This window comes from Syzygium oleosum, unplaced genomic scaffold (assembly GCF_021117445.2).
Source record: "Syzygium oleosum isolate NSW1041296 unplaced genomic scaffold, Sole_v2.1 Sole_v2.19, whole genome shotgun sequence".
Classification (NCBI taxonomy): domain Eukaryota; kingdom Viridiplantae; phylum Streptophyta; class Magnoliopsida; order Myrtales; family Myrtaceae; genus Syzygium; species Syzygium oleosum.
Window position 1 is genome coordinate 861,318 of NW_026607503.1, and position 13,194 is coordinate 874,511.

At 43.8% G+C, this 13,194-nt stretch overlaps 1 protein-coding gene across 1 annotated transcript; it reads right to left on the reverse strand.

The window, feature by feature from the left end:
* Window positions 1–1,091: 1,091 nt before the first annotated feature.
* On the reverse strand, window positions 1,092–2,327 carry LOC115668230 (copper transporter 1-like). Its single transcript, XM_030589711.2, has 2 exons — window positions 1,695–2,327; window positions 1,092–1,148 (listed from the first exon to the last, which is right to left on the reverse strand). The coding sequence occupies exon 1, from the start codon at window positions 2,162–2,164 to the stop codon at window positions 1,712–1,714; it is 453 nt and encodes a 150-aa protein (XP_030445571.1). The 5' UTR covers window positions 2,165–2,327; the 3' UTR covers window positions 1,092–1,148; window positions 1,695–1,711.
* Window positions 2,328–13,194: the final 10,867 nt, after the last annotated feature.

The window sequence follows — 13,194 nt, forward strand, 5'->3', positions numbered from 1 at the left end:
CAAAAAAAATATACTTCTTATTTCTAGAACAAGAAAAAAGAAATGATTTTTTTTCTAGAATCCCTAAAAAACAAGACACAATCCATCGGCCGCAACCCGTCCACCGCCGCCTCTCGCCGTCCTTCGCCGCCACCTACCGCCTGCCTTCCGCCGCCGCCTGCCAACCAACGCCCGCCGGCTGCCTCCCGCCCGCTGGTCGCTTCTTGTCGTTGACCACTGTTCTCCGCCGCTCGACGCTTGTCGCCACTCGCCACCAGCTGCCGTCCTCCACCGCTGGCCGCCATGCTCCATCGCCCGACGTCGGCCGCCATCCGGCGCTGGCCGCCTCCCCCCGCCAACCACCCGACACCAACGATCACCCACCACCGGTCGTCGTCCTCCGTCGCCGCCGGTCACCCACCACCAGCCGCCATCCTCCGCCGCCGGCCATTGTGCTCCACCGCCCAACGTCGGCCACCACCCGGCGCTGGCTGCCCTCGGCCGCCAGCCACCTCCCGCCCCTGGCCACTCGACGCCGGCGGTCACCCACCATCGGCCGCCATCCTTCGCCACCGGCCGCCGTGCTCCATCGACCGACGATGGCCACCCTCCGCCGCCAGCCACCTCCCGCCGCCGCCCCCCGCTGCCGTCACCGCCGCCCGACGCCACCGTGCTCCGCCGCTGACCGCCGTGCTCCACTGCCTCCCGCCGCCGGCCGCCATCCTCTGCCGCCGCCGACCACCGTCCTCCGCCCCCCACCGCCACCCGCCGTCCTCCGCCGGTAGCCCAGAAGGGAGAAACTCGTCCATGGAATAGAAATGGATCATTCGCGCCCTAAACGCGTTTCTATTCTTTTTCTATTCCAGGAATAGAAATTTTGTGCAGTTACTAAACGCTATTTTTTGCTCAGAAGCTGTTCCAAGAAATAGAAATAGAAATAGAAAAAACTATTTCTGATCAGAAATTATTTCTGGGAACAGAAACGTTGCTATGCAGACCTGAAGCCCCACCAGTAGTACCACCTCCATCTCCTCGAAAGAGCAGAAGCAGAACTCGGTTGCCCTTTCCTTAGCCATCGCGTAACAATGTTTTGCTTAAACAGAAGATGTTCCTTTGTTGCACGACCCTACGTGGTTATATACCATCTTCTACGGGAACGATAATTGAGCCTGCCATGGCCCCATGTATCAGAGGTGCAACCCAAGTGTCTTTTTTCATCGAGCCACCTCGTTATTAGACGATCCCAAATACATATTGATGAAAAGGAATATGACCGACGATCAAAGAATTCAATTCGAATCCGTTTCTAATCTCAGACCAGATCCTCCTCTCATTTTGATAGGTTTACTTTCGCATTCGAAACAAACCGAACTAAACTGTGCCGTGCTGGGCGACGAGCTTACAATGGTTTCGGATTCACAAAGAAAGCTCTATGTGCAAAAAGGATTATATGAAATTCCAGCAAAATGTAGCAGTCGGATGTGATGCAACTGTACACGAAACAGGACAGCAAGAAAAAGCCAAAAAACTGCACTACACGAGCCACGGCCCTCTATTTCAATTTGTCTCCAGCTTCAACAAAATCTGTAAATCATATCGTTCGATTATCTTTATAATCACACATACCATTCTTCATCTCCACTGTTATGTTTTAACTCGCTACAACACCACGACTTATTATCATCATCTCACATCCATAATCTCAACACACCCACCTCACTCCCGCCACGAATCAGCAGCTCATCGGAGGTAGATCGGAGGCGGCCTTCCACGCGTACGGCCCGCCCGCCTCCTCCGGCTTCGAGAACACCAGGAACCCCACCGCGTGCCCCGCGACCGCCGCGAGGAACACGCCGCCGTTGAAGGACATGAGCGCCAGCATCGCCAGGTACGCGAGCCCCATGCGCACCGCGTGCAGCAGAGACCGGAGGATGCCAGCAGCGACGCCGGGCTTGGCGGGGGGGAGGAGGCGGCTGTGGGAGATCCACTCGACGAGGACGCACAGGACGAAGACGAAGACGATGGCGAGGGCGTACATGCCGGTCCGGGTGCCCGGCCAGCCGGAGAAGAGGATCTCGGCCTTCGTGCCCCAGAAGAAGGTCATGTGCATCATCATCATCTTGTGGTGGTGGGGCGGCGGCGGCGCCGTCGTCCCGTTCATGTGGGTCGTGTTCATGCCATCCATGGTCGGAGCTCGAGCGCTGAGAACAGGGACGCGAACTAGGGTTATGAGCTAGGGATTGAGGATGGTTGTACTCGAGGAGGGTTTGTGTTCCTGTTCTTGGGGAGATGTGATCGTACAGAAGGGGGAAGAACAAATGTACTGACCGATATTATATTTCTCGTGCAGTACCTTTAAAACAGCAATAACACTTTGAAAGTTCCAAACAACATTTCTCGATCACCCAATGGCGGAACTGTCGTACAATCTTATCACGCGTTTTCGTAATTACACACTACAAAAAAACATGTAATTTGCGACGAAATTTGCGAAAAATTATATATTTCGTTGCAAATTAGCGACGGTTTATTTCCGTCGCAAATTTGCGACAGAATTCGCGACGGATGAAAAATCCGTCGCAAATTTGCGACGGAAATAAAAAACCGTCGCTAATTCCGTCGCAAATTTGCGACGGAAAAAAGTTCGTCGCAAATTTTCGACGGAAAAAAAAACCGTCGCAAATTTGCGACGAAAAGAAGTTCGTCGCAAATTTGCAACGGAAAATAAATCCGTCGCAAAAAGTTCGTCGCAAATTTCCGACGGAAAAAAAAACCGTCGCCAAATCCGTCGCAAATTTGCGACGAAAACGAACGTCCATCGCAAATTTGTAGTTTATCGGCCCGTGATATTCCAACCGTATCTCTCTCTCTCGCTCTCTCTCGTTTTTCTCCCTCTTTCATATGTTTGAAATCAGCAAAATCCGCGCACGCACATATTAATCTCGGTGAAGCTTTTGTACCGGTAAGTATCATAGCTAGCTTCGTGACTATTCATCGTTGAATTGTAATTTCTTTTATTTTATATATGTTTATGTTTGTTTTTTTTTCGTATCTGCATCACCGATTTAACGACTGGCGACCGGCGACACCTCGCCAGCCTTTGGATGAGGCCGAACGGCCACGCCGTTTTGCGATGGAAACAGTTTCCGTCGCAAATTTGCGACGAATAAATGAAAATTTCGTCTCAAATTTGCGACGGAATTAACTTTCCGTCGCAAATGTGCGACGGAATCAAGGATCCGTCGCAAATTTTGCGACGAATTTCCTTGATTCCGTCGCAAATTTGCGACGGAATTAACTTTCCGTCGCAAATTTGCGACGGAATGAAGGATCCGTCGCAAATTTGGAATGGAATCAAGGATTCGTCGCAAATTTGCGAGGGATCCTTCATTCCGTCGCAAATTTGCGACGGAATTAACTTTCCGTCGCAAATTTGCAACGAAATCAAGGATCCGTCGCAAATTTGCGAGGGATGAATTCCGTTTCCATTGCACATTAAAAATTATTAAAAAATGATTCTTAAGTGATTATTCTTTTTGGGTATGTGTCTAATTGAAGGTCTCGCAATCCAAGTGGACGTTGCAATTCTCATCAAATTGACCACTTTCTCCTACCAATATTTCAGTCAAATATTTGGGTAAGTCTTCTTTACATGGTAATTTTTTCTATTTTTGCAATTTCATATTAATTGTTGCGTGAATAACGAAAATTATAATTTCCAAAATTTTATGGTTTTAATTAAGAACAATAGATATGATATTTTTAATATTTTACCAGAATTTTTTATTTTAATACGGACACAATGCAAAGAGAAAGGGCTTGGATGTATAATAAGAACTTACGGACGTCAAGGATTGACGGATGAGTTTAAATCTTGGGTTGGAACTATTTTTAGACTTTGCTAGTAGTAAATATGAGTTCATGGATGGAAATAAGTTAAGGTGTCCTTGTAAAAAGTGCGGTAATGGTAAATTTCTTGTGTGTGATCAAGTTAGAGAACACCTTACTAGATTTGGGTTTAGTCCGAACTATTATAATTGGACTTCCCATGGTGAACCATTTATATTTGATGAAGGATATGGAAGAAGTGACCAATTTTCAGTTAGGGAAAAATGTGGCTATTATGAGCAATTGAACCCATACGAGAGGATGGTGATTGATGCAGCTAGTTATAATTTTGTCACAGAATCAAATCATGCAAGTACTAGTTTTACTCCTACACGTGAACAAGTGGGTACTAGTCATGCTTCACAATTGGAAGATATAGGAGTAACGGGTTTTGATGAGAATGTCTATAATGAAACTTTTCAATCTAATCAGTTTCGGGATGTGTTGAAAGCAGCAGATGAGCCTTTATGGGCAGGTTATGAGGACCATACTAAGTTATCGGTGACAGCCCGACTATTAAATATCAAGGCAGAGCATAATGTGTCTGCGGATTGTTTCAACTCTTTTGTTGAAGTAATGCGGGAATCATTGCCTCGTGATAACATCATGCCAAGTGATTTTTATGATATGAAAAAGCTAGTGGATAACTTAGGTCTTCCGGTTGTAAGGATTGATGTATGTAGTAGGGGTTGTATGATATATTGGAGAGATGATGAAAATGCGAGAATCTTGCAAATTACGTAGCCAACCTAGGTACAAGATTAACGGGAGGCCGGGTCGTAATCGAAGCGTAGACCATGCAAGCAAATGTTTTATCTCGCCCTTAATCCCCAGATTGCAAAGGCTTTATGCGTCTAAAGCCACTGCTGAACACATGACTTGGCATGCAAATCATGAAACAGATGAGGGTCTAATGTGTCATCCTTCAGATGCGGAGGCATGGCAACATTTTGATAGAACATACCCTGAGTTTGCGATGGAGCCTCGGAACATCAGGTTAGGTCTCTGTGCCGATGGATTTGCTCCATTTGGGAAAACAGGAAAAAGTTATTCATGTTGGCTAGTTATCTTAACGCCGTACAATCTTCCACCTGGTATGTGCATGAAGACACCTTATATGTTTTTGACATTGATCGTGATAGGGCCGCAAAATCCGAAAAAGTTGATAGATGTTTATATGCAACCATTGATTGAGGAGTTACAACGACTATGGGTTGAAGGTGTCCCTACGTATGACATTTCTATCGATCAAACATTTGTAATGAAGGGTGCCCTTCTTTGGACGATAAATGACTTTCCAGCTTACGGAATGTTATCTGGATGGAGTACAGCTGGGATCTTAGGATGTCCGATATGTTTGGAGAGGTCAAAGTCATTTAGATTAAAACATGGAAAGAAGCCCAGCTATTTTGACTGTCACAGACAATTTTTACCCCCAAGTCATCATTTTAGAAGGAATAATAAAGAGTTCACCAAAAATAGGATTGAAAGAAAGCGTCCACCATTGAGGTTGACCGGCGATCAAATTTGGGAGCGTGTGCAGGACTTTCCAACTATTGTTGAGAACCCGCACGGCACGACTTTTGCGTACGGAAGTACACATAAATGGACAAAACGCAGTATATTTTGGGATCTACCATATTGGAAGGCCCATCTTATTCATCATAATCTTGACGTCATGCACATAGAAAAGAATGTTTTCGACAATGTCATAAATACTGTGATGGATGTCGCCGGAAAAACAAAAGACAACTTGAACGCAAGAAAAGATATGAGAGATATTTGCGATCGGCCAATACTAGCTGTGGATGCAAGCGAGCGGGGACCAAAACCGAAAGCGGTTTATACATTGGATAAGGAGGGAGGCGAGTTGTTTGTCAATGGTTGAAATCATGCGGTTTCACGATGGATATGCTTCGAACCTCGGGAGATGTGTTGATTTGAATGAATGCAAGTTCACAGGTTTGAAGAGTCATGATTGTCACATCCTGATGGAAAGACTAATTCCAATAGCTTTGAAGGAAGTTCTACCGAACTTTGTATGGGGCGCAATTACAGAGTTAAGCAATTTCCTCCATGATATTTGCTCGACAATGTTAAAAGTATCGCACATGGAAAAACTAGAGAGAGATATTCCAATTATTCTTTGCAACTTAGAAAGGATATTTCCTCCAGCGTTTTTTGATTCGATGCAGCATCTCTTAGTTCACTTGCCTTATGAGGCCAAAGTTGCAGGTCTCGTCCAATTTCGATGGATGTATCCATTTGAGAGGTAATGTTTTTTTTAAAATACAGTTCAAATTAGTTTATCATATAATATGTTCCGATAAGCTTATTTCTATTTCAACCATATTCTTATATCATTTGAAGAAAAAAGTGAAGAATAAGGCACGTGTTGAAGCTTCAATTTGTAATGCATATATTGTGGAAGAAGTGACAACATTTGCATCATACTATTTTGAGCCGCACGTTCAGTGCAAGAGGCGGAGAGCAGGCAGAAATGATGAGGGCCCCATTGATCTCAATTGCACAGCATTCTCTATTTTCAATTATCTGGGTCGACCAAGCGGCGCATGCCAGTTTCGTTACTTATCAGGCGAAGAATTTCAAGCAACCCGTACTTATATTTTACTGAAGTGCCCAGAAGTCGAGCCATACTTCAAGTAAGTGTAAATTTGCAAATATATATTTTGTGTGTCAAATATTTGCTAATATTTACATGGTTTTTAATATTAGGATTTTCCAAACTTAAATGTTTGGACTACAACCAAATGAGTTTGACCGTTTGTGCGATGAACAATTTGCAGCATGGTTCAAGACATATGTAAGTTGCCTATGGACCAAAACCAAGTTATTAAAATTATATACATCATTTAGTATAATATATATTATTGACTTTGCATGTGTAACCTTAGGTTCACAGTAATTATGATGAAATTAGAGGGCAAGAATTGCTATATCATCTGTCATGGGGTCCACAGTTAAGAGTTCGAAGTTGGCCAGCATATTTCACAAATGGATATAATTTTCATACTCAAGAATATGGAATGGGAAAATCCACAATGAATAGTGGTGTGTGTGTTCGGTCATCCAATGGTGGCAGTTCAGAAGATGATTTTTATGGCTTGTTGGATGAAATCATAGAGATAGAGTACCATGGACCATTAATGATGCGGGTTGTGTTATTTAAGTGCACGTGGTTCGACCCCGTCAAAGGAATGAAGGTGCATACGAAGTTCAATTTGGTTGAAATAAATCATAAGAAAAGGTATATGAAGTATGAACCATTTGTCTTGGCACAACAAGCAATTCAAGTATGTTATGCATCATATCCTAGTTTGAAACGTGACAAAGCTGATTGGTGGGCTGTATGTAAAATCAAAGCACGGAGGAAAATCGAGGAACACTGGAAGGATAGAGCCTACCAACAAGAGGAAGTGTGTAACATGGTTGAAATTGAGGAATATAACATACCAACTTTACGAGATCCGTGTGGAGCAATGATAGATGTGGATCTAACTGAAATTTGCGAATTAAATGTACAAGAATGTTCAGAATCTGATTTTCAGACAGATGACGAAGACGAGGACGAAAACGAAGACGAAGACGAAGATTAAAATTTTTGTCACAAAACACTATAGATGTGTAATTATTAATGCTACAAGTGCTATTTTGGTTGTTATCATTATTGTTCTTGTTATTATTGTTATTGTGCTTTTTTATTATTGTTATTGTCGATTATTCTTTTTATTTTAATTGATCGTTCGAAATTTTGTCCCTAAATGCCGACAAGTCAAATATTATTAACGTGCCCTAACATTTCCGATATTCTAATTTCCATTGCAAAATTTGAGATGCCAAAATTTAGGACTGAAAAAAAGACGTAGCAAATTTAGGACCCAAATAAATGAGATGCTAAATTTTTTACCGAAAAAAAGACGTCACAAATTTACAATGATCATGTAGTATGTCCATATTTGCGACGGACAGGTTGAGTCCGTCGCAAATTTGCGACGGATTTTTATTTTCGTCGCAAATTTGCAACGGATTTTTTTTTACGGCGCAAATTTGCGACGGATTTTTATTTCCGTCAGAAATTTTTTGTCGGTCGAAAATTTGCAACGGACATAGAAAGTCCGTCGCAAATTTGCGACGGAAAGTGGAGTTCCGTCGCAAATTTTGCGAGGGAATTTTTACCGTTCGAAATTTGCAACGGATAATTTAATCCGTCGCAAATTTGCGACGGATTTTTATTTCCGTCGCAAATTTGCAACGGATTTTTTTTTACGTCGCAAATTTGCGACGAATTTTTATTTCCTTCGGAAATTTTTTGTCGGTCGAAAATTTGCGACGGACATAGAAAGTCCGTCGCAAATTTGCGACGGAACTTGCGACGGAAAGTGGAGTTCCGTCGCAAATTTGCGACGGACTCAACCTGTCCGTCGCAAATTTGCGACGGACTATAGTGGTCCGTCACAAATTTTGCGAGGGAATTTTTACAGTTTGAAATTTACGACGGATAATTTAATCCGTCGCAAATTTGCGACGGATTTTTATTTCCGTCGCAAATTTGCGACGGATTCTTATTTCCGTCGGAAATTTTTTGTTGGTCGAAAATTTGCGACGGAAAGTGGAGTTCCGTCGCAAATTTGCGACATTATTATCCCCTCCTCCTCCTCCCCCCCTTCCCCGACGCCGCCCAAGCTCGATCTGCGCGGCTCCCATTGCGCGCCGCCGCCGCAGCCATTGCCGTCGCCGCCCGGCCCTCGCGGCCGCCCTGCGGCTCCCCCCCGTCGGCGGTCGCCCATGAGCCCCCGCCCGTCGGCGGTCGCGGGCCCGGCCGCCATGACCCCCCCGCCGGTCACCCGCCCTCCGCCGGTCGCGCCTCGCCGTCGCAGCCGCCGTCGTCGTCGCCGTCGCCGCCGTCGCCGCCCACCTCGCGGCCGCCCGCAGCTCCCCCGCCCGTCGCCGGTCGCCCGCGGGACCCCCGCACGTCGCCCGTCGCCTCGCGACCCCCCGCCGTCGCGCCCCCCGCCGGTCGCGCCTCGCCCCGCCCCGCCTCGCCGCCCTTGCTGCGTCCAAGCGGCGGCCCGGCGCCTCGCCGCCGCCGCCCGACCAGCGAGACGAGACGCCGTCGCCGCCCAAGCATCGCCGCCCTCGCCCGCCCGCCGGGAGCCGCGCCACGCCGTCGGCCCGCGGCCGCCGCCGTCAACGTCGCCGCCCAAGATCGGCGGCCGGCCGAGGCTCGCCGGGCTTGACCCCGCCCGTTGCCGTCCTCGCCGGAAGCACAAGCACCGTTGCCGCGGCCGGCCGCCGCCAACGCCGACACCGTCGTCCACCGTCGCCACCGTGCCACCGTCGGCCACCCGGCCACCCGCCTCTCGGTCAGCCGGTCGGCGACGCTGTCATCGCGCCCGACCGCAAATCATGGGCTGATCCACCGCCGAGCCGCTGCCCGACGCCGTCGCCGCCCGACGCCATCGCTGCCGACCGACACCATCGCCGCCAATCTCCGCCGTCGTTTGCCCGGTCGTGGCCGAGCACCTGGCCGACTAGTCACCATTTGGGCCCACGCCCGCGCCGGGACCGCCACTGTTCGATCGGCCGGTTTTTGTTGTCCTTGAACCAAGTAAGCAACTCCCTAAACCCTAGTTAGTATAATTAGGTAATTAGTCGGACATGTTTAGGGATTATTTAGGATCACTTTTCGTTGGCTAAGTTACGGGTTGATTTCAGGATTGCATGTGGCTTTGATCGATGGTCGGCTGGTTAATTTGTCTATTATGTGGATGATTAAGCGTTAAATGACGATAGGGTGATTGATTAAGCGTTTTCACAGAAAATGCTTGAAAATTGAACAATTCTATAAAAAAATCATGAAAAATTACGAAAAATTAAAAAAACGGTATATGTTGGCAACAAATATGAAATTTGACCGTAAAAGTTTTTTAAAATTTTTAAAAAACTAAAATTTCATAATATCACAAAATGGCAAAAATTAATAGTGACCACCCATTTTGAGTGAAATTTAGATTTTTTAACGTTCCGGGACAAAAAATATTAAAATATTAAAAATTTTCATAACCTTATAAATGGCTTAAAATAAATGTGGTCACCCATTGTGAGGGAAATTTTTATTTTTTTGGGTGAAAAAAAAAATTAAAAAAATATAAAATTTCAAAACTGCATAGAATTGCCTAGAAAACATGTGGCCATCAACTTGCAGTGAAATTTAAATTTTTTTAGGTGGCCAAAAAAAATTAGAATTTAAAAATTTTCAAAACTTCACGGAATGGCTTATAATACCTGTGGCCACCCACTTTTAGTTATATTTAATTTTTTTAATGTGCCCTAAAAATTATTAAAATAAAGAAGGACAAAAATTTTGGAAACTTTACCTAATAGCTTAGACTACCTGTGGCCACCCAATTTTAGTATGGAAAATTTTTTTATTTCACGGAAAAAATTTTATATTAAAAAATAATAATTTAAAAATTCTAAAAATTTTTAAATTTCAAAACTTTACAAAATGTCTTAGAATATCGGTGGCCACCAACTTTTAGTGCAATTTTTTTTTAGGTACCAAAAAAAATTTAACAATAATAACAATTTTTCTCTTACAAAACTTTACAGAATGACTTAGAATACATGTGGCCACCTACTTTCAGTGAAATTTAAATTTTTGTACGTGGTCAAAAAAAATTTAATCAAAATGAATGCGATTCATATAGTGATGTTTGATACCTGTGGCCACCCATATCGTGCTCATATATTGATGTTTCATATCAAAATGAATGGGATTCATAGTATATTTGTTCGTAGGAAATTGCACGTCATAAGCACTCGACATTGGCTCATTTCAAGGAAACATTTTCTCAGTCTTTCCATCAAAATGGTAAGCTTCGTCATGTACATTATTATGTGTCCGTAATACGTGTCAATAGTTCTTTACATATTCGCATAACCTTTCTACTTGTCAGTATAAACGTGGAGGTCATTCGTATAGAAGACAAGCCTCTTCCTCGTCCTCGTCCCCGTCCCTTTCCTCTTCCCCTGTCGCGTCATCCAACCCTCAACCACAATATGGTCCGTCACAATATGGACACGTTGTCCCTTCCTCCAACACTCAACAACATGTTACGAGACTTGGCCACATGCGAACTGAATCTCTTCCAGTTCAATCTCCTTTAGCTCCCTCTCCTTCCGTTCCACCCCATTATTTGGCGGAGTCTGACATGATGCTATTTGATATCCAATCTTACAATACATTCAAAACATGAACTAAGAGACGGGACAACCATAGAAGACGCAGAAAAATCATACACAAGAAGACGCAGCTTTGGTACGATGGCAGGACACCAAAAGTAGTCACTTTTGTCGAGACCTGAGGAAATGTCGATACATAAATCAGTCCAGAATATAAAAAAAGCGTTTATGCATGGATGTGAAACTAGGTGTAAAATAACAAGAGGGTTAACAAAAATACGTTTCAGGACGTGTTCTTACATATGAATATGAGTGAAATTATGAAAAACCAAGATTATGAAGCAAGCTTACCCCCGATTTTGAGAATTTTAACTAGAAAGACCGGAGAAAATCATCATCATTATCATCATCATCATCAGCATTCTCGGCATCAATGTGTTGGTCATCATTGTGCCCATCACCTATTGGATTGGCTGGAGGTACAGGAGGATCGTCATTGCGATTGAGGTTAATGTGTCGCATAATGAGTCTCATTTGTTGTTCCAAGTTATTTATTTGTTCGTCCTTCTGAACAAGTAAATTATTCAGACGATGCACTTCTTGGGTCAATTGCTCGTCTTGTCGTGGCCTTCTTCGACCAGTCACAGTGGATGATGAACTTCCAGGATTATTCGGCATGTACATCCTTGACAACGATCCCATCCCAAATATTTTCCCTTTTTTCACCCCACCCGTTGCCTCCATCCATAATGCCATATTATCAACTGATGGCCCGGACTCAGGACAATCATCACTACCACTAGCACTGCTCATTAAAAGTTCATTATATTTTTCCTATATTAACAATGTAGATGAAAATAAAATCACTATATATATATCTACCATAAATATTGAAAGCATTCACGGTTTTCATTATAGTTTACATATAAGCCAAAGTATAACCTTACATACCTTAACAGCTTTTGCTCGATCGCCAGTCCATGTCTTATCTTTCTTTTGAAATGTGCGTTCAAATGTAGTTGCAAATATCGGTTCCGTCCCCAATTCTTGTGCCTATAAAATGTAAACATGAGTAATTGAATTAAATTAACTTATAACTTATTTAACAGACTTACCAGTCGTTTGCGATGCTCCGCAATGTTGATAGAGCCCCCAGCATATGTGGCTGACCCATCACTAGAACTAGAAGATCGATTCTTCTTATTCTGCTCACAGAGTTGCCGACTCTGTTTAGATGCCCAAAATCTGTTAATTACCGCCCAATTGTCAGCTGTAAAGAAAGACGGCTTCACTTGCTTGATCTTCGCTCTATTCATGACATTTCGCATAAAATCACCGTTTTTCTTATCGAAAATTCTTCTCACTTCATTGTCTTCCGCTTCCTCCCACTTGAACTTCCGCTGCAATGAATAAAAACACAAATTGAAAGTTATTATGATGATCACATATCCATAACCATGCACCAGACAAATATAGACAGATTTTGTAAAGTTCATGTCGGGGAAAATATCTGGTCCTTTAGGTATTGAAAACTACAGAGTTGTTATGGTCCCTTTACATCATTCTTGATCATCAATATACTACACCAAACTTAATTGATGAGAAAATAAAATATGTAAAACTTACCTTGAACTCATTCCACCACATTTCTTTCACTTCTTGTGGAACACTTCTGTAAGTAATATACTCTCCCATCCAAAAGTTTTTTACTATTTTGTTCAATTCCCTCACAACAGACGAAGCATCCGTGAATCTGCAATCATACGGATATTGTGCAACATCGACAATTCAGTTGACATCAATATCTAAAGCCCTAAATATTAGATATACTAAAATAAAAATGAAGTACTTACAAATCTCCAAATGGCATATGAAGAATCGGTTATCTTCTTGACCTGTGTTTCCGTCAATATTCGATTGTTCCGTTGAATAATGGGGTGGAACGGAAGGAGAGGGAGCTAAAGGAGATTGAACTGGAGGAGATTCAGTTCGCATGTGGCCAAGTCCCGTAACATGTTGTTGAGTATTGGAGGAAGGGCCAACGTGTCCATATTGTGACGGACCATATTGTGGTTGAGGGTTAGATGACGCGACAGGGGAAGAGGAAAGGGCCGGGGACGA

Coding starts and splice junctions, on each gene's coding strand:
- LOC115668230 (XM_030589711.2), bottom strand. CDS start 2,164: ATGGATGGCATGAACACGACCCACATGAACGGGACGACGGCGCCGCCG.